The 25,784-nt window shown below is 35.2% G+C and overlaps 1 protein-coding gene across 1 annotated transcript; it reads left to right on the top strand.

Moving 5' to 3' along the window:
• The first annotated feature begins 676 nt into the window (after window positions 1–676).
• LOC129231302 (troponin I-like) lies at window positions 677–16,981 on the top strand. The gene is made up of 7 exons (XM_054865589.1): window positions 677–802; window positions 4,017–4,140; window positions 5,213–5,313; window positions 5,392–5,435; window positions 5,849–5,890; window positions 13,558–13,660; window positions 16,754–16,981. Exons 1-7 carry the CDS (start codon window positions 773–775, stop codon window positions 16,787–16,789), a joined length of 480 nt encoding a protein of 159 aa, XP_054721564.1. The 5' UTR covers window positions 677–772; the 3' UTR covers window positions 16,790–16,981.
• Window positions 16,982–25,784: the final 8,803 nt, after the last annotated feature.

The following is a 25,784-nucleotide window of genomic DNA, read 5'->3' as shown; positions in this document are numbered from 1 at the left end:
ATTGCAGTTCAGACATTTTTTGTCTATTGGATAAAGCTGAAATAGGTGTATAGTTTTTGATACGCAACTACTATACATTTAACTAGCAAAACATATGTTTGATGTTATTTTCATTATTTCTGTTATTTTTAATGAAGTTCTTTAGGAACAGCAATGTAACTAAAAGTAATCAGAATTCAAGCATTTATTAGCCAGTAAATTCTGAACGATATTACTAATTGTTCATTTAAAGATTTTTTTTATAATTAATTACTGTTTCTCATGTTAATAATTTGTTTCCTTTTGAATTTCATGTGTGCCGGATCTGAAATTTAAAGAGAGGTAAGAATTAATTTCTTTTTCAATTCTTTTTGATTTAATTTCTTTTTCGTATAGTTATGGGCTTTTACCCTGATGACCAACTTATCCATTTTTGAAAATTCCAAATAGCACCTATAAGTAGCCAACAATAGTTATGTAGTTGTAATATGTTGTGGACCTAAGCTAATGTAATTTTTTTCTATAATAACCCAAAATGTTTTTCCAAATCTGTGGTTACCTAGTTGTAGTAATTGCCTTCGCGATATGCTAGTTAACATTCTTTTAACAAGACACTGTTACCGAGTGGATGTTTTACCTTCGTCCTTTATCCTTTGAACATGCAATTAAAGTTGAATCTTGTGCCTTTCTTTAGGAGAGACAAAAGCAAGAAGAAAAAGCAAGGAAAAAAGCAGAAGTGCGGAGAAGACTTGAAGAATCCACCAAATCGAAAAAATGCAAAAAGGGCGGATTTATGACACCAGAAAGGAAAAAGAAACTAAGAGTGAGAAAACTGTTATTAATTTATATACAGCGTTTGCTGCATTCAATACGTACGAGTGTGATAAAGTATAATTTTTAGCTTCATTTTTTCCGGTTAGTTGCAATATTCAAATAAAACTCATGCTGTTCCGAATAGGGATCTTTCCAAAAAATCGATATTTTGAACAAAAACCCTCATTAACGGTGCTGTTTTTGAGATGTAGTCCGAGAACATCTCTAGTCCTTAAAAAAAAGTAATTTAAAGCAACTATGTTTCTAATTTTCCTTCACTGATTTATTTTTAGATTCAGGTTAAAACAGACATTTTCTGAGCCAATTTTCGCCATTGCAAAAAGTCCTCATCTGTAAAATTTCTTGTTAAACATTGCTTTAACTTATTTAAGGGACACCGTTCGAAATAAATTGATTTATCAAATTGCTTTCATTTCCTCTGCTAAGTAACATCTCTTGAAATACACTTGCGTGTTTTACTCATTCATGCTATGAAGAAGACTTAAGTAAAAATCTAATGCGTATATTTCTAGTTTATAATTTATTTGAAAAACCAGTTCTTTTTGTTTCACCTTTAGAAAACTTGAACAGACTCTGTGGGTTTCAAATAAACTCTATGCGTTTTACATTAGTCTAAGAAATGAGCTGCCGCTTCGGTTCACACTTTATTTTAAAATACATTAAAAGGTACCCTATTTTGCTACCAAATAAAAAAAAATCTTTTTGAGATCTTATGCTATTGCATTTTTTACATGATAAGCACGATTTTACATGATGAAGAGCTAAAAAAGCCCTTCAAACTCAGCACTTGTTCAAAGATCAACGACAAAACTTTTAGAATTGATAAATTTTCCACAGTCATCAATCATTTTTACACTTTTTAAACTGAAATGTTTGCTTACACAGTAAAAAGTTAAACATACAATAAAAGTTTACTTTGTAACTGTTCGAATATGCTGAGCAACTGTTTATTTACTCATTCTTTTTTTTTTTCCTTTATTTTATTTTTTTTTTTTTGTATGTGTGTGTGTGTAGATAGCCTACAAAAGCACTGTGAGTCCAATAATTGCAAATGATGATAGGAGTGAATTAAGAATCTCTAACTATGAACAATAACAAAAATTCACAACGATGTTTCATTCCCTGTAGTCAAGTTTCACTTGTTTAACACTAGTTGAAGTATAAAACTCAAGCTATAACATACACAAGATGTAGCATGGATTACATAATGAATGTAAAACAAATATTTCATTTACGATATTGATGCTCAAAACCAACTTTTATCAAATAACGTACGTTTTGCAGGTTTTTTTTCCCCCCGTTTCAAAAACGTAAATACTCGTAATATGCTTACCTTAATATCCAACGCAGTTAAATGAAACGGCAAGAAACGGAGCTGATTTTTTTAAACTTTGAAAGAAAATCTATATTATTTTAAGCATCCTTAGTAAATGATTCATAAATAACAAAGGTTACAGAATATAACAAAAATTTAGAATGCTAAGTTTGAATATACCATGCTTTCCTGTCATTCTATATTCAGATTTAACGTTCCGATTTTTATTACGTTCTATACGCTTTATGTAAGAAAGTTGAAGAGCAAGGATTTCAAAAGGAAAGAAAAATATATTGCTCTTATTTTTATTTTTTATTAATTTGTTTAATAAATGATTCAATGACGCTATGGAGACAAAAATAGCAAGAGTGGGTGAAAGAGCATAGGAAATCTAAAAATCCTTCACTTTGTGTAAAACTCTTGTCAAGAGTGGTATGTTACATACAATTAAATTGGGGGGGGGGGAGGGGCTGAAGCATCTGTCGATTATAAATATCATAGCCTTTAAGTTTTAATTTGATTCCCATTTGTGGCGCTGAGCCACAATTTGCTACTGATATGCTTTCCACGGAAGGTATTCTGTAATGTGTTGAGGTATATTATGAATAAGTTAATTATAGACCCACATTTGCATCTTCTTTGACCAAAAGGCAAGGAGTATCGCATCTTCGTGCAAGTGGTAGTACCAGACTTACTGGAATGTTGAAATTGACATTCAGAATTTAATGTGATTTCAACAGGATGACGATGAGACATCCCCTCATTTCTAGATAAATAAGAGTAATTGCTTCAATGGCCATCATTGACTCTTTGTGTATGAGATAAGGTGAGCAAGTAGCTTTACTGTCACGTTCACAGTGTTGCTCAAAAAAAAAAAAAATCCCTTGTGCAGACGTAGCAGCTACAATATTTCAAATGATTCTGATAAGGACCGTTTTCAGAACTCTCACTGATGAAGCTATTTTCGCAAAACATCTAGTGTTTCTTAAAGAGTACTCCAGCCACTTTCAAGAATGCCTCCAGATGGGCATTGATGCTGAACATTGATGCATTGAAATTATTTGCTCGTTTGAAGGGGAAAAAATCCTGTTTTCTATTATTAATTCTCCTTCTGATCCCGTATAACAAGAACCTGTACAAAAATGCTCCTTTAATATGCATGCTTTACCTTTTATTTATTCTAATAAAGCTGTGTTACAGACTCTTGTGTTCTGCAGACCTAGTTAGACCCCTAATATAGCATCCATTCTTTCATGTGGCATCACTATTGACAGTAATGCATTTTCTGAAATTTTACACAGACTGCTCGGCAATTTTGCAAACCACACACCTACTAATTTAATAAAGAAAAAGTTTCACCGAAAGTGTATTGTTTGTTGCTCAAAGCATTGGAAAAAATTGTAATTAAACTCAAATTTGGTGTGGAAAATGTGAAGTAGAACCTTGTAATAGAATTTATCATGCTAAGTGTAATTTTTAACGTCATTTGTGTAAATTTTGTGTAGTTTATATTGGTTTTCTAGTACATAAAAATACGCATATTTTTAAGCGACTGCTTTGAGAAAACTGAGCAGTCATAGATTAACAGAAATATATTCATTAGGCTACATTCATGGGTCACATAGCTATTTTCAATGGGTTTTTCAGTATAACGTGAAAAGTGTTTCTCAAATTAATTAAAAGTCAATGCATCAAAAGTAAAATATTTGGGACTTCAGAAAGTATCTTATAAGTAATCAGATTGTTTTTAAAAAGAAAACTGTTAGCAGATTTGTTCCAATCAATTTCATGCGAAAAAATGAAATGTAATGACCTAAAACCATTCACTTTATTAATTAAGAAAGAAGCCCAAAAAATACAACAAACTTTTTGCTTTACTATTCTACAGACACTGCTGAGGAAAAAAGCAGCAGAAGAATTGAAGAAAGAACAAGAAAGAAAAGCTGAGCAAAGAAAGAAAATGATTATAGAAAGGTGTGGCCAGCCAAAAAGCTTAGAAAACGCTAACGAAGGTAAAATTTTATTTATATTCTAAACAAAGTATTAAAATCGCTTATTTCAAGTACTTTCTATCACAATGTTTGTTTTTATTTGTGACATTTTCTATTCATGTAATACTGAATTTAGGTTTATCTTTCTGTGAATCCCTTACGATTTATGTCATGTACGATTACGATCATCAAATATTATTGAAGGTTGTGCTGTTTATGTATCTATGTAACTATCTCTGTCATCGGTTCTCCTGGTGAACGACAGAAAACAGAGCATCGGACAAGGTATCGATAGATTAGTAATTTTCCAGGCTACATGTTTCGCTAGGTGATATAATTGTTCGACTTTAATTAGCGCAGATGTTAATTAAAAACTTCATTTTCCCCACAACGGTTCTTCACCCCGTGCTGCTGACAAGTGGCCGAAACAGAAGCGACTCGCAAACAGAAAAACACGCAGGGAAAACGAATGTTTTTCGAGTAGCAAAGTGAAGTGCATTTTTCGATGCGCAAAGATAAAAATATGTTTTTAATGGCTTAAAGTGCGCTTTTTGATGCCATTATATTTTCCTCTTTTCTTTTAAAGGAATGTAATTTACGCCCCAGAAACGTCGAATTAAAGTCCTTCACTAGCTTATGCTGCCTCAGGGGGCAAGTACGGGGTGAAACACCAAAAGTACCCCCTGTGTTACTTTCAGGAAATAGGGTGCTGCACAAACCAGCTGCAGGCGGTTTGAGCGAGTTGCCGTAGGCGGTGATGCAGATGATACGACGAAGTCCAAAAATTGGGATTTTCCGTTTATTAGTGCGTTGTATGTAGAAGCCTATTCCGCATCGAGTCATGTAAACGTAAAAAAAAAAAAAAAAAAAAAAAATTATTTTCATTTTTTTTATACCAGGGTTAAAAGAGCGCGCGTCCCATCCTTTGCATGGGCCAGAAAAAAGTTCTTCCTCTCTCCTGTAAAGTTGCGATTATGTGACTTACGTCCGTCTGGCTCTGAGGTGCAGATATAAGGCTTAAATTTTCAATCAATTTCCATCAATTATCTATTGAAACAAAGTATGTGCAGTATTGTATTTTAAATCTTTACAGCTACTTTACAAGCGATATGCAGAGAGTATCAAAAGCGAATCCAAGAGCTGGAAGAAGCGAAATATGACCTAGAATATGATGTTGGACATAAGGATTTCATGGTAAAATATTAACATATTTGTGTTCCTCGCAAGTGTATCAGTAAATTACCTTGATTTATACTTCCTATTCACTTACAGATCAATGAATTAGCCATTCAAGTCAACGATTTAAGAGGAAAATTGTAAGTAATATTTTTCAAATTAATGCAATGTTTAAATCAGAACAAAAATTGTAGGCAACTCTTTGGTTCTGTAAACAATAGCTGAGAGAAAACGAAATTTCTTATATACTGCGATTGACAAGAAACAATCACATCTTCTATTATTAAATACTACTTACATGATTGTTTGTCAAGACATATGGCAAGTGTTTTTGTTTAGAACTGTCTTTATAAAAAGCAAATATTGGTAAAAACGACGTTACTCTGGAAGAAACGCCAAAAATAATTCACGTATAATTGATTTTATGATGTGTAACCTCTGCTGAAAAACAAAAAATCGTCTTCTAGAATAGTTAAGAATGAAATTTTAAAACCAAACTTAATTTTTAGTTACTTTGGTGAAATTATGCTTTTATTTTTATTTTTTCTTTTAGTGTAAAGCCAAGCCTGAAAAAAGTTTCAAAATATGAAGGAAAGTAAGTAAAAAAGGTTTTACATTTCACTATAAAACTAATCACATCAAGAAAATCCCCCCTCCCCCCAAAGAAAAAAGAAAAAAACATACATCTGAAATTTATAAAGGACTTTATGCTCTGCGAATTCTTTGCATTTAAATGCGTTTCTAAACTAAAGATAGAAATATCTCCTGTTATTAACAACTTTATGTAAGGCAGCGAGAAGCAAAGGGATTTACGTGAACTATTTCAAGTTTTGAGAAAAACGCATTTGCAGTTCAGGTCCTAGGTAGGGTAATGGCACCAGTAACAGACAAGGGTCTAGTAACAGACAGTTATAAGTTTGGATTTAAATAACAAGAATTTTAGGCTGGTAAAACTGATGTTGCTGTGGCCCATGAATACGGTGCTATCAGAGTGAATTTTATGAGCCAGTTGGTATTTACAAGGCAGTGGTGGAAGGTTATGAACAGATACCACGATGTCAGCTGGTGTTACATGTTCATTTAAATTTAATAAGGCTTTGGTTCTAAAAATGAAGAATTTTTGCACATTTTAAAGAGAAAAAGAGAATTTTGTCCGTTACTCATACTTTCCACAACCTTTCTATTACTGGGTATTATCAGATTTTTCTGTGCCTATTACTGGGGGTTGGATATATTTTCGAAATTGAGCAAATAAGAATAGAATTAACTAACTCAAAGGATCCGGAAGCAGCCAAAAGTTAGATGCGATGTAGTTGCATGAAAAAAAAAGTTTAAAAAGTGTAAATACATTAAATGGCTCAGAAACTTGAGTTATCCCGCGAGAAGGTGTCTTAAGAATGTTTGTTACTGGTGCCGTTACTCTAGGCTTTCGCTGAAATTTTTTTTAAATCCTGCTGTATAACAGTGCCTACCAGGGCTATTAGTTCTATCTCTTGCGCTGAAACAGAGGAGATGTTTTCCTGCCATTTGTACAGGTTATATCTATTTTTTTCCGGCACTTGCATGCCTTTGCTTCTCACTGCCTCGTATGAAATTAGATATTAAATGAATTTAATCGTTGCCTTTAAGATCTTAAATGTAATATGAAGAACACTCTGGATTTTTTTTTCAACAATCAATTGGTTTTTGGCGAGCGAAGCGAACAGACGGTGGAGCCCCTAGTGTTGTCTATTGGATATTGTTGGTGTTGTGATAAGTTTGCTCAATATTTGAGGAGTTTACTTTAAAAAAGGTTATATCCGCTTTCGGAAAAAAAAAACTTTTTTTTTTTTCGTTTTCGGAATCTCTAGTATAAGCCCCATCAACCCATGAATTTCTTTCTTCTAGAAGTGGATTATATCAACTGTTGGCTGCAAAGTGGAACTTATCCCTTATTTACCGGTACCCACTCATTCACTTTCATTTCAAAAGGGCACATATCCAAATTTGAATTTGCCACTTCTAACTCAAAAGTAGTTCACAAATAAAATAGCGGAGCGAAGCACTGGCTGAGCATTTCTAATCAAGCGTCCCGTCAGTATTAAGAGATCGCAGAACCTTGTGCAAGTCTGTTATCAGTTAGGCAAAAAGGGTCCCTCAAATTGTGATTTCTACTTTAATATTAAATAATTAATATTACTATTAAATTGTAATTAATTAATGATTAAATTGTGATTAGTTGTGATAATAATTGTGATTAATTGCGATAAAAATTGTGATCTATTGTGATCTACAACGTTGTTCTTTGAATCGGCTTGGGTGGTTTTATTGTTCATACTTAATTGGATCAAAATTCTTTTTCTTTTTTTTTTTTTTTTCAACGTTCAATGGAGAGAATGAGGTAGTTACAAAGGAATAAAGAAGAGTTAAAAAATTATATAATAAAAAATGTTGAATATTTTGTTTCAATCTAATGAAGTTTATTTCTAGAGAAAATGCTTTTTTTTTTTTTTTGCAAAAGAGATGATATCCACTGTTTTACACCAAAAGGGAATATATCCAAAATAAAATTCGCAATTTAGGTCTGGTAAAGTTGAGGAAAAATTACTAGACTTATGCCAATAGTCACTTGTTCTTCTTTTAAAACGTTGTGAGAAATTCGAAATTCTAACATTTAGTGTTTGTGCGTAAAACTTTTTTTTTCTTTTTGCCAAAGAAGTATAAAACTGTATATAAACCGTTTTGAAAGTGAACTCCTCATTTATAGTTGTGTGTTGAGTATGTTCTTGACCTGATGAAGGAGAATCAATGTAGCATCGGAAGAGCTGTTTACTACAATATTTTCACGATTTGTACTCTACTTACGTTGTTGTGCAGTTCAAGACTGTTGGCGCTGGGTCTTAGAGAAGTCCACTTAAAAATCGGTTGAAAACAAGATAAGCATAGGTTGCTTTAATCAAACGATGGCAAAACATATTTTGTCGTGAAACGTCGTTGTTTGTTTACAATAAAAGAAAAAAATAACTTCAATTGAACTCTAGCGCCTAATGCATGCAAATTGCGGAGGTCTTGATATCCTTATCGCGTTTGCAGCCTTCCCCCATTTACTACGAATTCGATGTTTTTTACTCTTACACTGAGTGCCATCAATGCTGAATACGTTTTATTCGTACAGTGGCCGCCGCTTATAAGATTCACAATTGTTCTAAACAGTTTTGATTCCATAAAGCGACTGATTTAATAAAGCGGCTAATTCAGTAAAGCTGGATTTTGTTCTGTTTTTGACAATTCGATTCATTAAGCGGTTGATTCAATTAATCACTGATTCAATTAACCGGCTTCCACTGTATTATGATTTGATGTTGAGCAAGAAAACTACTGAAACATAAGCTGTAAGGGCGATTTTTTGATACTAAAGGAGCGTTCGTTGAATTAGTCCAATTACACAGTAGAAGAATGCGAATGTAAATTTTCAGAAGAAATTTGAGCCAAAGGGAGTCCCCTCGCTGTCACTGACATTTTCCCAATAGCTTTCGCTTCATTGTTTATCACGTTATAATGTATGAAAGGCTGCATAGTATAAACAATTCTGCCGGAACCACATAGTTTTAGCGGAAATCTTTTACGTGTATAGAAAATAAAAGAATAGTTAAATTAACGTAACTGGTCTTAGGAAAATCACAGAAAAAATAGCAGTTTATTTACTTCAAAAACAAGAAAACTATTTATGGAAAGAATATAAGCATATTTTATTCATTGAATGAGAAAAAAATAAGCAGAAAGACCATATCATTAGATCAATTTTGTGAGTTAGTATAACTAATTGCAATGCTATAAGAGCGACCCGTTATAGTCTTCATGCCGAATAACAACGCTGGAAGAAACTTCCCCTATAGCAATGAATTCCAAGTTTTTATAGTCATTGGTGCAACATTTAAAATAAGGCGGCCCTCATATATGCAATAAATCATTACATAGAATGCAAAGCTTCACATTATAAAAAAAATCATCAAATAAGTTCATAATTCAAGTAGTAGGTTTGAAATGATTTTGATAGAACAATGGCCATAATCAAAACATGTAAAACTTCTTACTTGAGAAATTGTAACACGAAGTTTTGCGTTCAACGGTGTAGGCAACCACCTAACGTTGATTAGAGCCGTTGTTACCACATGATTTTACTACATGTAGTTTCAGCAGTATAAAAAACTGAATAACTATCTTTAACTTAATCCTGTAAAACTTCTTTCTTGAGAAATTGTAAAGTGACGTTCTGCGTTAAACAGTTTAAGTAACCATGTGTAACACACGATTTGACCTTGATTAACTTTCATCAAAACAAATGAATACCTGTTCTTGCTTTAATCACGTAAAACTTCATACTTGAGAAATCGTAAAGTGACGTCCTGCGTTAAACAGTTTAAGTCACCATGTGTAGCACATGATTTTTCCTTGATTAAATTTTATCAAAACAAATAAATACCTATTATTACATTAATCACGTAAAAATTCATGTCTGAGGAATTGTAATATCATGTTCTGCGTGTAACGTTATGAGCAATCACGTACTTCATATGATTTAACTGCAATTAAGTTTCAACAAAATAATATTAATAATAATAACTATCAATAACTACATCACGTAAAACTTGTAACACAATGCTCTGCTCGCAACGATGTAAGCAACCGCGAATGGCATATTATTTCATGATGATTAAGTTTCAGCAGCAACAGAAATTGAATAACTATAAGCAGTAAAGAAATCTTGTAAAACTCCTTACTTGATAAATTGCAGCACGACATCCGGCCTTCAATGGTTTAAGCTATCACGAAATGATTTCATCATTGTTGTTTCAACAAAACAATTGAACTTAAATTTCACATCACTATTTATTATTTACACCCTATGGCTGAAGCGTGATGTGTTGATAACTGGAACTAGAACTCAAAAACAAGCAGTTAGTTTAATGGACGAAATATATCCCTCCGCCAGACCACAGAACGCAATTTCTTTCGAAGACGGGACTCCAGGTTGTAATATTTCTCAGTGACTGATTTACTAACCCCCAATATGTAACACTAATGTCATGACAGATTCTTTAAAAAGTTCATAAAAATCATGAGCTGAAAGTGCCAAAAATTCGTTGTTATGGGTAAAAAGTGGGATAACGTAATATTTTTCGGTGAGAAAAAGCTTAATTAGGATGGACTAGATGGTTTCAGCTACTTCTATTACGATCTCTTTGGAAGAAAAAAAACCCCTTAAATCGTTCGGCTCAGTAATGGTCAGAGAAAATTTCGTAACGGACGGAAACTGCACCAATATTTTTTGTGCAGGGCAGAATGAATTTTGAGAGTAATGTTGATGAACTGAGCAATATTTTTTTAACCAAAATCACCGTTAATTACGAGTTTAAACTATTTGTTTCAGCAGAATAATGCCTAATTACATGTTTCTCAAGCCTCAAAATCATTGCTTGACACTTATTTCGTTAAATTACTGTACTGGCCGGACAAAAGGCTCGATCTAAATTTAATGGAAACTTCTTGAGGCATTCTGGCACCCGGAATTTAAAAAAAATGGTATTCAATATCGAAACAAGCAAGAACTCCTTTTCTCCATCGAAAAACCCAGGATAAAAGTTTTCAAGAACGTTCCTCAACTTCCATGACATCAAGACTGATAAAAGTGATTGAAAAAAAATGGGGCTATTATTGATTACTAATGTTTCACAGCGTTTTCCACGGCAAAACGCTCGTTGTCCTTATAATTTTGTCCAGTTTTAACAGTGACATTTTTTTTAATCACTGCAAAAGTTTTATATTTCGCATTTTTTAATATTCTACATTCCACAATTATTTGCTCTCATAAAAAGGCATATTGTGACTATTTTTCACTGAATTATTTTAGAAACATTTTTTTTTCTGTGTAATTTTCTGCTGTCCTTATAATTCTGATAACCACTTTATTACACTTAGCTTTCATGAGCAGTGAGTATTCCCGCTGCATTTATTTCAACGCCTATAAGGTGTTATACGCAAAATGCATTAAGGTAGCGCAGCCCGAGCTAAGATTCGAACTCTGAACCGTTAGGTTAAAAGCCTAACCCTCTGCCAAGTGAGCTATTGGGCCTTATGGGGATCGCAGCCAAAGCTTTAAAAATATCATTTCAAAAATCGTTCGATTTCCAGTTCATTCCAACTGAATAAGAAATGTAGACTGCATTAAGATGTCAAAATAGAAATTTTTTGCCTATTCATATGATATATTTCGGGAAATACGTGACCAGATTGACCAGACTGGCAGACAAAGACCACATTGTTACAGTCGGTAATACTTGAAAAAAAAATATCTTGTTTCATAAGAAAATAAATCTGTAGCTGTATGTGATGTCTAGTGTTAGCAAACTCTTACACGTTTATTAGGTAAAGACATAATTACTAAACATTAAGGGAACCTTTTTGACGGAAACCGATACGGAGAGGTTTCTCTTTAACGCAGACTTTTTAAAGAAGAATAAAAACTTTCTTTTTAAAACAACATATAAAAAGTAAGGTAACAAGAGCTCTGACAGGTGTGCAGATTCTATGTATGAAAAAAAATCACGCTGAAGATAGCAAAGATGAGCAGTGCTTTCAAACGATACCGGTGGACAGAGCAGGGTGTCCACTAACAGCAAACAATGTCAGTTAGAAAATGGTTGCGTTGACGGAAACCTGTCGTGCCAATGAAACAAGGAGTGTGACAAGTTTTTTGCGCTCGGGGGTATTGGACCACCCTTCTTACAGTTCCAATCTCGCATTCGCAACAAGTGACTTTCATCTCTTTGGACGTTTAAAGATACACTTGGAGGTCCGGCATGGAAGAAATCATCGTCAATAATGAAACACATCAAGATAGCTTGCTTAACCACAGCATCGGTTCTAAACTAACCTCCCAAGTGTTTTTTTTTTTTTTAAGGCCCAAAGAGATGAAAGTCACTTAGGGCAAGGTCGGGACTGCAAGGAGGATGATCCAATACCTCCCAGTGTAAAACCCTTAGCACACTTCTTGTTTCATTGGCGGGACATGTTCCCGTTAACGCAGAACTCTTCCAACTGATATTTCGTCCTGTTAGTGAACACCCATCTCCATCCACAAAGAACAAATGAAAGCTCTGATCAACTTCATTATCTTCTGCATAATTTTTATTCATACATAGGATCTGCGCACCCGACAGAGCTCTTGTTACCTTACTTTTTGAAAACACATCGTATTTTGTTTTACGCTTCACGTGTTATGTACACAGTTCTCATATTTTTAAAAATGCCACGTTGATTTGAAAAGTGAAAAGCTTTCGCAGCACAAGTTTTTGTGCTTAAGGTGCTGTACTCAAAGTGTTTTCTTTAAAAATACCATAAACTCGAGCACACACACACATTCTGTACTCAATTTTGTAATTCACAACTTTCAGTTACGGAAGTTCCTATTCCTATTCCTATTCCTATTCAGAGTCACAACTGACTACAACTGTATTTATGTCGAGGACTGCATACTAAGTGCCTTGCCTCCATTATTTTATATACCGATAGATGGCAGCACCATCACCGGATCGAACAGTTAATGAGAATTTAGAACTAGTTCAGGAGCTAATAGCTACCTAGTACTAGCACCCCCAGAGGTATCGTTTCACTTGGAGGACATTGAGACCACGAGCATATTTAACGTCGCCCAGTCCCCTTTAATGACGACGGTGGGTCTTCGACCATCGAGGTTCGAACCCAGGACCCTCCGGCCCCGAATCCGACACTCTACCGATCGGGCTACCACGGCCCCGTTACGGAAGTTAACGGTACTTTCTGCAATTATCTGCAACCAACCCAGCTGCCAGTTTAAAACTCGCTAGGCTAAGTGCATAGTATAGTTTCGAAATACTAAGCTAAAGTGAAATTTAGACATAGAACGAGTTCAAGGCTAGGCACAACCTCCATGCTGTTGCAGTTTTTTTTTTTTTTTTTTTCTTTTTCTAAATCAAATCCAAAGTTACCGAGTCACTTTAAATAAAGGATAAAACAATTTTTTGTTTGTTAAATATCTTGGTATTATTATTGATTTACTCCTAATATCTCACAAAATTATCTATCTCAAATGGGTATTTCGAAAAAAGGAAAACATTGTTATAAAGGGACTAGTATCGGATTTTTTTTTAAACCTACGGCCTTTACTTCTTCGGTGTATTAACAAAATTTCAAAATTATCTTCCATCATTTCTATAGGTCATTGAAATCAGTTTTTCTTTTTAGATTTGAGAAATTGAAAATGATAGCTAAATCATCCGAAGTTGACTTCAGAGCAAATTTGAAGACAGTCAAGTCGAACAAATTCAAGTTGGAAGAAGAAGAAGAGGTAATATTTTTATTAATCAGTCAGAGCTCACGCCGTAGCAAAATACTCATACCAAGAAAAAAAAGTATATATATTTGGTGTTTTATGACGTCATAGGGGAAGGTGCTGCTCTCTCGAAATTCTCCTTGTAATCTTCTCTTTTTAAAAATACGAATTTTATTTAAAAGATTTTGGCTCATAACACGGAGACCACCCCTTAGCAAGCTTTCGGAAAATATGACAGCAAACAAGGGACGTAATACTGAAATTTAAAACAGATATATTGAAAATTTGATAAAGTATGAACATATCGAAAGCCATTAATATTTCACTCTGCGCATGCGCAAAAGGTAACAATTTATAACATTCATAATTTGAAACCTAGGTAGATGTGGCACTTAATAAAAAAGTTCCAGTTTTTCATCTTTTTTCATCTCAATTTAGAAAGACATCGGTGATCTAATGAGCTGTTTCTTTTTTTTTTTTTCTTGTGATTCTTGGAAGGGCAGTGGACTTGTAGTTCTTACTAAACTACATATATACGTTATAAACTACACCGGATGTGACCCACGAACTGTAGGTTGGGCACCACTGCTCTACACTAATATTAATATTGCGTAGAGGATATGGAAACTGTTAACATGTGCCCATGGATGTTGTGTTCACTAGTGTCCCATCATGTACCTTAGAACTAACTTGCAGAAAAAAATAATAATTGTCAATTTAATGAGCAAAAATTAAACATTGTCACAAATTCACTTGAATCTTAATATGAGGCAGTGTGAAGCAAAGGGATGTAAGAGGCAAAATTAAAAATTTGGAGATTACCAGAACACATGGTAGGTGAACCTCTCATCTGTCTTGGGCAGGTGCTGTTATACAGCATGAATTAGAAGAACTTCTCAATGAAAGCCTACCAAGGACTTAATCTTTAAACACGTTTTACTCAAAAATTGAAAATGTCCACTTACACCCCTTTGCTTCTCATTGCCTCATAATGGTCTTCAATACTTCAGTTTAGCTTATTAGTTAGTTTAAAATATGTTTTCACTTGAAGAAGACAGCGATGAAATTACATACAACACCTGCTAAAACAAAGAAGTTGTCACCACATGAACAGAAACTGGCTCATTGCTCTAAAAGTTTGATCCAGATGTAGGACTGGTACTGCCATCACTTAACGACAATTTTTGAAGATTTTTATCTTGGAATTATCCTAGTAAAGTAAAGTCATACCATGTTCACATGTGCCCCCATTCCCCTATATATATATGGTACGATCCAAAAATAATGAGCCTCGCGTTATACTGACGCATGCACACTCTGAAGCTCACTCCGCTTACAGGTCAGTTGCCTCCCAGCCTTCGGAGCTTTATCATCAGCTTTAACAGTAACATTTTTGAACGCGGACTGATGTTTGAGTCTCTGCCAAGTAGTGAAAGCCTTGAAGTTATCGGAGAAAGTGGTGCAACGCATTGTTACGGAGAAGTTGCACATGCGGAAAGTCTGCGCGAAACTTGGTCCGAGAGTTCTGACTGAAGAAGGCCGCAGTGTGACAAATGTGGCTGCAGAGTTCGGAATTGCTCACAGCGTCGTTTCACGACTTTGGAGACAATTTCAAACTACAGGAACAGCTATCCGGGGGTTCAGTAGTAGTCGTCCACGAGGAACCACACCCGCAGATGACCGGTATATTGTCTTACAGGCCAGAAGAAACAGGCGGCAGACAGCGGGAGAAATCGCTAGATACACGACACAGGCGACTAGACGACCGATATCACGTTTTACCGTGGCCAGAAGACTGCACGGTGGTGGTCTGTTTGCACGACGCCCTATACGGTGTGAACTTCTAACGCCTGCCCATCGGAGAAGGCGTTCTCTGTGGTGCCGGGAACACCAGAATTGGAGAGACAATCAATGGGGACGAGTACTCTTTACAGATGAGAGCAGATTCAGTCTGAGTAGCGATCTCATCGCATACTCATCTGGAGAGAGCGGGGAAGCCGCAATCATCCCTCGAACATCATTGCAAGGGACAGGTATGGAGGTCGCGGGGTTCTCGTTTGGGGAGGCATCATGCTTGGTAGTCGTACAGACCTTCACATCTTCGACGCAGGTTCAGTCAACGGGACCCGTTATTGTAACGAGATTCTTCTTCCATATGTGCGTCTTTTTGGAGGCGCTATTGGTCCGCAGTTCCTTTTCATGGACGACAATGCACCATGTCATCGCACAGTAGCTGCCGAACAGCTCTTAGAGAGTGAGGATATTGAACGTATGGATTGGCCGGCACGATCTCCGGATCTCAATCCCATCGTGCATGTATGGGATTTTCTAGGCAGACGCTTGGCAGCTCGTACCTTACCACCAGTAACGATTCGGGAGCTTCGATTGGCGCTGCAAGACGAATGAGCAGCAATGCCTCAACAACTCATTGACACCTTCATTCTCAGCATGGGCAGACGCTGTGAAACCTGCCTAGCAGTCGGGGGACATCATATCCCCTACTAAAGACCGTATGTTTCTTGCTGGACACCCATCACAGGGATGGTTCGGCCTTTAGTCGCATTGCGCTCCATGCTATTTTTTCAATAAAGCTTCTTTTTATCCCTCTGATTTCTCTTTTAGTAAGTGTTGCTTACATTACACATGTTCTTACGTATTGGGGACCTTACGGTATTAAATGTGTTGATTTGGAAAGCTTTTGTACAAAGTTATATTGAAAAAACCGTCTCGTCCTTAATTTTTGCACACCAGTGTATATCGCACACCTAATACAACACCGCCACAAATCATAAATTATCGATTTTGAGTGATATACATATCCTGTTGCTTTTGTATTAGTTATATTAAAGTGCACGACAGCCACAAACGAAAAAACATTTTTTAACCTTTTTTGGAGATGCGTCAATTTGTTACTATAAGAATTTAAGCTAAAGCGCATTACATTTATATTGATTTTTCTCAAAAAATGGTTTTTGCAGATGTTGCACTAGGTGTGCGATATGTCATGTTTATTCCCTAAAAATGTATGCTCACAAATAAAGCCTACTAAATATTTCCACTAACAAAAATTGTAAACGCTATATTTATATTCAGTACTTGTATTTTTAGGGAAAGAAACAAGCTCCTGAATGGGTAAACAAGTAGCAGTTTATTCAAGGAATGAAACACCCAACATGCAATTAAAGAAATAGTAAAACAGATATAGAATTGGAACCTAAATTTTCATTAAAAATATACTAATCACTATTTTTTATAATGTATCTCAATTTATCAAGCTTATTGTTTAATTAAAGAAACTATGTATTCATGTTGAAATAAAATTATTTATTAAACTGTTGTAAGGAACTGTTATTGAAAACTTTTCAGGATATAAATCTGAACATGAATCTACTTTTGCCATGAATTAAAATTATTTTTAAACCAGCAGTACCCGCACGGCGATGCCCGTGCTAAGAAGTTAAAGGAAGTCCGTTAAAGAAAAAGAATCCACGCCCCCACCCCCCTTCTGATGTGAAATGTTTATTTTTCTTCAACTAAAATGCGTACACACCTTTTCAAAAGACCTATTAAAGTCTCTTTTGAATTTAAAACTATTCGCCAAAACACATAAAGATATTAACAGTAGCTTTAAAACTCAAAATAATCCTTCAACTACATAGTTCATCGCTTACCGCGCCAAGCAACCACGCTACCATAACCCTGCCCTTTATTGAGTGAAGCGGTTTTTTTCCCTGCAATTTAAAGTGTTTCGCCAAATAAACAATACGATAATGAAAACGATATAAATCACAATCACAATTGAATAATACGACAAATCAAATTATTTACTTAGATAAGTAATATCTTTAACTATAAGAACAAAAACAAACGTTGAAGAAATAAGGAAAACAAAATCCAATAGAAAAATAACTACAAAATCAAGTTGTGTACCTGAACATCGAAAAAAAATCGCATTCCAAAATCTGTTCGCTGATAACAACAGCGTAGCATGGGCATGATTCCTTGCAGCTGTCGTCACTGTCGGCCAGCGCCTTCTCGAAGAGTTAACTTACCCCCGCCATCTATTATGAGTTCATAGAACTAAACAATTTCTTCAACATTTAATTTTCAGCTACAAATATTTCGGTCAATCTGATTTTTTAAAAAAATTTGCCTATAGCCTTCCTCAATAAATGGGCCATTCAACACAAAAATAATTTTTCAGTTCGATCCAGTAGTTCCTGAGATTAGCGCGTTCAAACAAACTCTACAGCTTTATATTATTGGTACAAATTAAGGAAATCATTAATTTTAACCAGCAGAAGAAATGCACGGAAATTCCCAGCAGCTCGTTTAGAGCATACAAAAACTACAGTTTCGCCTTTGTTCAGGCTCATCACGGTAGAATAGCCTTAATGGAGATGAAAGCAGGAAAAACCTCATTAAGAAGTTGGTTGTATCTTCACACTGGTAGCTTAAAATACAGGGTGTTTCAAAATGAACAGCGGGGTTTTAAGATGTTATAATATTTATTACACCAAACTTACAGCCACAAGTGATATATCAATTGAAAGAGAAACTCAAACAATTTTGTTTGTTGGCATCAGTGCGCATGCGCGTGGAATGTTTCTGCTGCAATCCGCTAGAAAGCGCTTGTAGCAAAGATGGCGACTAAAGAACAGAAAGCGTTTTGTGTTTTACAGAAAACTTCATCTTTCAGCAAGATGGTGCGCCGCCTCACTGGCATAATGAGGTACGCGATTGGCTTAACCTAACTGTACCCGACCGCTGGATTGGCCATAAGGGGCCTAATGACAGGGCTTGTTTCCCATGGCCTCCACGGTCACCCGACCTAACGCCGTGTGATTTCTATCTTTGGGGGTTTATTAAGGACCGTGTGTATGTGCCTCCACTCCCAGCCGACCTTCCCGAATTAAGGAACAGGATTGAAACAGCTGTTGCAGCAATTACTAATGAGACACTCATCAAAGTTTGGGAAGAACTCGCATATCGTCTTGACGTGTACCGAGTGACGAATGGTGCTCACATTGAACAATTGTAGGCTATTATGTAAAACTGTTTGAGTTTCTCTTTCGTTTGATATATCACTTGTGGCTGTAAGTTTGGTGTAATAAATATTATAACATGTTAAAACCCCGCTATTCATTTTGAAACACCCTGTATTTCAGCGCACCTGCGATAGGTGAAAAAAATTGAAGCTCTAATCATAGAATAAGTAGCGACACGTTAAATCTTTGGGGCTAAACGATGCTTTCTTCCTATGTCTTCTAAAGTAAAGTACCATGTTCTACTTCTTAATTGTTAGTCTTATTAACTCTATATTAATCCACCATCAAGAAGCAAAACACGCTACTTCCGATTCCGAGTCACAACTGACTACAACTGTATTTGTGTTGAGGACTGCATACTAAGTGCCTTGCCTCCATTATTTTTATACCGATAGAAGGCAGCACCATCACTGGATCGAACAGTTAATGAGAATTTAGAACTAGTCCAGGTGCTAATAGCTACCTGGTGCTAGCACCCCCAGAGGTATCGTTTCACTTGGAGGACATTGAGACCACGAGCATATTTAACGTCGCCCAGTCCCCTTTAATGACGACGGTGGATCTTCGACCATCGAGGTTCGAACTCAGGACCCTCCGGCCCCGAATCCGACACTCTACCGATCGGGCTACCACGGCCCCAACACGCTACTTCATTAAAGCAGGCATAAGAAGAAAGCGGTATTTAGCTCTAAGATGGTGGACGTGGCTTTAGTGCACATATGGTAATGCTTCACGCCTTCACTTTAAAAAAGTGAAGACAAAAACTAGGGTACAAACAACGATAATCAACTTATACTTTATTTTGTAAAAATCTACAAGTTACCGCATTATATCCGGAGCAAAGGCAGAATTGCACAATCTCGAAATTCTGCCTTAGATGTTAAAAAAATTAAGTCTTCTTTCTTTTTTTCCCACCGATTTCCAATTTCTTAACTGCTTGCAATTTAAATAAAATCGAGCTTTTAAAAATCTCATAATGAACTTAATCTGTTTGAACTAATTTTGTGCTACATTTTAAGACTCTATTGTGCTATAATAGGTACAGCTGAGCATTGTAAATTCTCAAAGCCAATAAACAAGTACAATGTGAAGTGCATCCACATTGCCAAGTGGACGATGAAAAAGTAAGTAGAGGTTTTAATTGTAACACTTTTTCTGTTCAAAAATAAGCAAAAGTAACATGGAAATGTTTGAACATCATAAAATATAACCTAATATGTCGTTGGTCTGCCTCTAGCTTTAATGACAGCTTGACATCTACGGGGCATTGAACGGACGAGTGATTGAATGTATTCTTTACTGAGTTCATGGTGCCATACATGAATTATTGATTCCCGGAGTTTTGCAAGTGATGTTGGCTTATGTTTCTCATCACTTCTACACCCATTCTATTCCAACAATTTTCGATCGGATTTAGATCGGAGCTCTTTCCGGGCCAAAGCAAAATGCTGACCCCATGCTCATTTTTCCATTTCTGAACCTGCGTGTGAGTTTAGAGAGAAAAAAAATTACTTAACCCCATCTCAATTTAAGTCTAATGGCAGGATAAAGGTTTTTAAATTGTTACTTACCAGTTTTTCCCTATGGCAGAGAGCAGAATTATCCTGGAAAATGAAGTTTGGAACTGAAATGAAGTGATCCTGGATAGTAGGAAGAAATTTCTCCTCCAAACAGCCAATATGCACCTGAGCGTTTACAGTTCCTTGCACAAAGTGAAGCCCACCAACTCCTTGATCAGAAATACATTCCAAAAATCTGCTTGACTGTGCGTTGAATTCGGTCGGGCTGATACTCCTCTTTTTTGCGGCGTCTAACTGTGTGCTGTCCGTCGGACCCATGCAGATTGAATTTTGACTCGTCCGAAAACACAACTGATTTCCATTGATCGACAGTCTACCCTTGGTGAGCTTTTGTCCAGTGGCCCTTGAGTAAAAAAGTTTAGAGATTTTTTTTCAAACGTATGAAAAAATACAGAGAGTGGATTCATCTTTCTGGTTTGGGATGGAGTCATTACTGGATGTAAGCAATTTGAACCTTGTTGAAAGTATAATATTCAGTCAGATAGGGCGTTCGGGGGTTTCTCCCCCGGAAAATATTTGAAATTGTAGTTATGAAAACACATTTTAGACGATAATTGGAAAGGTTAGGTGGCTTCGATTGGAAAGATTCGGTGATCCTTCCCCGATATTTTTTTCAAAATTCAATGTATCAAAAAAGCAATTGTAGATACTCTTTCGTTACGTAAGAGAGAGTGGGCGGGTTCGGGGGCTCCCTCCCCCCCCCCGAAACATTTTCAAAATTGGAGCTCTAAAAAGAGTTTTAAACTATCTGTGGTAATGTTAGGTAGAAAAGAGATGCGGGAGGTCTCCCTCGAAAATTTTTCGAGATTGAAGTCTTAAAATTGCATTTTCAGGCTATTTATGGTTAGGGGACAAGGAGTTTTCTGAAATTGAAGCTCTAAAATTGCAATTGTAGCCGAACTTTGTGACGTTAGGGAAAGAAATTTTCGGAAGCACTCCCCAGAAATTTTTTCGAGAATGAAGCCCTGAAAACCAAATTTAAGACGATATCTAATGATTTTGACGAGAGTGTGGGAAGGCAGAGGGGCGCTCCACTTAAATTTTCGAACCTGTTGCTTTAGAAACCTATATTTTAATAGATCTTTGGTATTGTTAGTTTAATGAAAACTTTGATGGCATTCCCCCGGCAATTTTTCGAAATTTAAACTCTAAAATGGCTTCTGTAGATTGTCTTTGATTGTGTAAAGAAGATGGAACGATTCAGGGGCTCTCCCAGAAATTTTTCGAAGCTGCAGTTCTGGAAACGCAGTTTTAGATGACTCTTGACTCTTAATGACCAAGAGGGCGTTTTTCGGGCGTTACAGTGGAGGCGCTCTCCTGGAAGTTTACTGAAATTGAAGTTGCATGTATTCAAAAAAGATGGGTCACGCACAAGTACACTATGGCAGATGTTTTTCGGAAATCCTCAAAATTGATTCAGCTATTCAGCATACATTAAAATTCATAACTCAAGAATTTCCACGAATCTAATACTTTCTTTAATATATACATCTTAGATATAGAAGAAAATAAAACTGATTTAAGAAAAATAATTAAAATACCTTAAGAACAAACTGTTCTACTTCCAACAGTAAAACCTAACATCATTGAAAGTTTTACAAAAATCATCTAATAATAAATTGAAAGAACAGTCAATTTAAAAATGGTAGAAAAAATGAGAGTAAAGTAAAATGAAAAATTCTTCATATACTTAAGCTAATTTATGAAGAAAATATATTAATTTTCAAGTGATGGGTTAAAAAATATGTTATTCGAAAACTTCAAAACTTGTTCTTAACGATTGTTTTGGTGCAAATGAATCCATGAAAGGCTAGAGCATAGTGGTCAAAATTCTTACAAAGAATAAATAAATAACAGATGAAAAAACAATTTAAAAAACTTTTTATTTGAACCATTTTTGACCTCCTTCTCATCACTGTTACACGTATTCCTTACACAGAACTACTTCCAGAAAATTTATATAGGGGAAGGTTCCCATCAATGAACCACATAATAGTTTTCGATATTTTTAGAAAGAAAATCCAACTCAAATTTCACGTTAATTATAGGAACAATTTCTCAGTATATTTCTCTTTTCATAATAATATTCACTTTCATGATGGATATAAACTATGAAGAATGAAAAATAAAAAATTTATCTTGTGGTCCATTCATGGCTACCGGTTGCTATGGGTGGACCATCGAGTTTCCATCGATGGACCACAGCCTCAAATTAAAAAATCAATGCGCAACTTACAAATATTTATAACAGGCGATCGATAAATAATACAAATAACAATAAGTTATATAAAAATAAATTTATTTTCTAAAATGTTTTATTTTCGGATAAGAGTAACACCTAAAAAAAAAACAGAACTCACACAACACACAACTGTTGTCATCACACCCCGTTCACCACTTGATATTTTCCAAATATGTGCAACATCGTTCTTAGCTAATATCTTTGCAACCTCTTTTGAACTGTTGGGAGTTTTGTTAAATCCGTTTTGAAAATTTTCGTTTGACGCAAGGTTGTACTTGCTCTCTAAAATGTCAAAGAACTTATTGACCATTTTATTACTGAAACCAGAAGCTTAAGTCTCAAACAACCAGAGAATATGGCACTAACAGACATTTTGTCTTAATTAACTGTGTGGGACGTGTTATTTTTCTCAGCCTCTTAAAAAGCCAATTTCCCCAATTTTTCGGAAGTAATTCCAAAAACGTCTTCTCTAATTTCAAAATATAATTCACTAGTTATATTCTTATTTCGGAGGGCTTATCTCCTAAATTTCTAATAAGTGGCTAAGGTAACAACAAACCAGTTTTTATCTTCTATGCGATTGTTTAAAGTTGCTTTCAGAGCTCGATGACTTCGTTAAGGTTCATGCCAACAATTTTTGTAAGCTACTGTAACACGTTACTTGCTCTCACCTGTCCACTTACCATATTTTAACTTTTGCATTTTTCTGGAACAGCAAAAGTATTTGAAACTGTACCTATTATTCTGCTTTAAATTTTTAATCAGTTTTACAAAAAAAAATGAGGTGAAATTATAATAAAGTAAAAGAGTTTTCATGAATTACTGAGAAACTTTTTTTCCTTATTATCATAATTATTTTAAAACATTTGAGCAATTTTCAAGGATAATTGAGCTGAAGTTGCTGCAACAGTATTTGCAATTTTCCATGAATGAACCACTTTGTCAGGTGGTCCATTCGTGAAAACACATAGAGGTTCAATGATAGCAACTACGTCATTTTGAATATTCTTATAGGTGTTACTGCTGTATCGAATCATGGTGAAACATGAAGCATGGGGAAATGTACTTGAAGAGGCACTCTTTTAAGTCAATGTTCACGTTTAATTGATCAGTGATAATTAAAGCACGTTGTAACTAAATGAAAATCTCAATAATTACTAAGATAATGGTAGAAATCTTATCTGACTGATTAACAATATGATGAAGTAATTTTAGCTACTTGACGACTATGCAGTAGACTGTTTTAATACAAAGGAAGGTACTAAATCTGATTATGCGTCTGCACAAGCTACAGTACGGGAAATATCTTCGCGGTCTACTCTGTAAAATTGCTTCATTTAATTTACTAATGCTTTTCCGTAAATTTACTGTACAATTTCCCCTTATAAATAGAAAAGTTCCGTTCTGGATTGAAAACGGAACTTTTCATGGAATTACTGGAAATTTTCTTTTACTTTAGTGCACTAACAGAACGTGTCCGTATGCGATCGTTAGAGGAAGCCTTTATCCGTGAAAAAACGGAATATCTCCAGAGTAGAAGATTTTTTTTTTTAGCACAGAGAAATGGCAACAAAGGAGTGATGGCGGTGAAGCACGTTGTTTATTTCGTGCATGGAAATGTATCAGGAGCGGATCGGGAAGGAAATTCAGCCCTGGAATCTTTAATATCGACCGGCCCTTGTGGGAAGGGGGGGGGACTACAGGAAATCTGAAAAACATGCACTCTTATGCTTGTAAACAACATGAACAAGCGTTGTAATGCTATTTTTATAGTTTAACGATTACAATTTATAAAATTTTATTAATTATATCATTAAATGCCTAATCAATAGAAAATTAATTCTTTTAATGTATGTCCCTTTAAGATGACTAAACATGAATGGGAAAACATATTTTGAAAAAACCAAGGCTTTTCTTCTTCTCTCTTTTTCTGAACTATTTTAAAGTATGTAACTAAATTCTAAACAAATGATTAAAAAGCGTTTTGAACAAAATGGTGAAATATTAAATGCATAGGTATCAAAGAGAATAAAATAAGCTCTTTTTAAATCACATTTATTAGATTCTTTGCTAAGATCTACATGTATTTTTTAAGAATTAATAGCTGTTCAAAGAATTGAAAACAAATTTTTCCCTGTAAGGCTTATTAAATTCTCCTCCGGGATTTCGAACTTTTCAGTTTATGTGTTATGACATAAACGCAGTTCTTGGGACGTAACTAGGTCATTTTCGGACAGGGGAAAGACCTGTGCTCTACTCCCCCACCCCCACCAGCCACGTATAATAGAAATATCTTTCGGGAGGGGCCAAAGCAAAATATTATGAGAAATTTCGAGATTTAAATTTAAAAATATTAAGTCCTTATTCACAATGAGTGGTTTCAAATTTTTTTGGGGAGGAGGCCAGGTTTTACAGGGCCCCTTCGGCTCCCCCCTTAAATACGCCCTTGCTCCCCATTCTAGTAAGAGAAAATATTCTTCGAGAAAATGTGATTATAACGAGCTTTTGGTATGTAGCTGTGAAAAAAAGGTTCGATGCCCACCAGGTAAAATTTGACACCTTTATTTTACTTTACACGGATGAGTTTCGGTTTACGTGGATGCGTCAATGCAAACAGATAAAATTTTCCCCACATTTAAAATCCAAACTCCTAAATATTTCAGATAACACGTGATAAACTGCATTTTGGCATACTAATAATCGAGTTTGGTCCACTGGAGACATTTTATACGATTGGTTCCACAGAGCTCTTCCCAGAAGTAACGTTATTAAACCTACACAGCTCAGAACTCACTGGACAAAGGAGTACAAAAACAGCGAGAATACCGACACCGATGACACAGAACCAAAAACAAAAAATTTCAATCATTCCTTGACAATAGAAATGATTTTTCTGATTTGTTAGTGAAGGAATATTCTATTATGGAAATGATCATGGATGCGTTAATTGACGATTTATATCTTTGCAAATCAAATTTAAAATTGCAATTATGTCTCGAAATTTTCCGAATCTTCAGACAAAATTTGCTGAGCAATTATTTCTTGGGAGGTCACAGCGATCTGCCGTGACCTCTCATCGGGAGCCCCTGATTAAATAACATTCTTTTTTGTATTATTTTATTGTAGTATGCATCTGGAAAACATAATACTGCGCTTGATTTCAAAACTCGTTATTAAACTTTAAAAAATTAATAAGTGAAAAAAAAGCACATCTTTCCAGATTCTTTGCATTTAATTATAAATATGCATCAAAAGTACCTAAACAATAT

Source organism: Uloborus diversus, chromosome 10, assembly GCF_026930045.1.
Source record: "Uloborus diversus isolate 005 chromosome 10, Udiv.v.3.1, whole genome shotgun sequence".
NCBI lineage: Eukaryota > Metazoa > Arthropoda > Arachnida > Araneae > Uloboridae > Uloborus > Uloborus diversus.
This window is presented reverse-complemented; position numbering and strand designations above follow the sequence as displayed.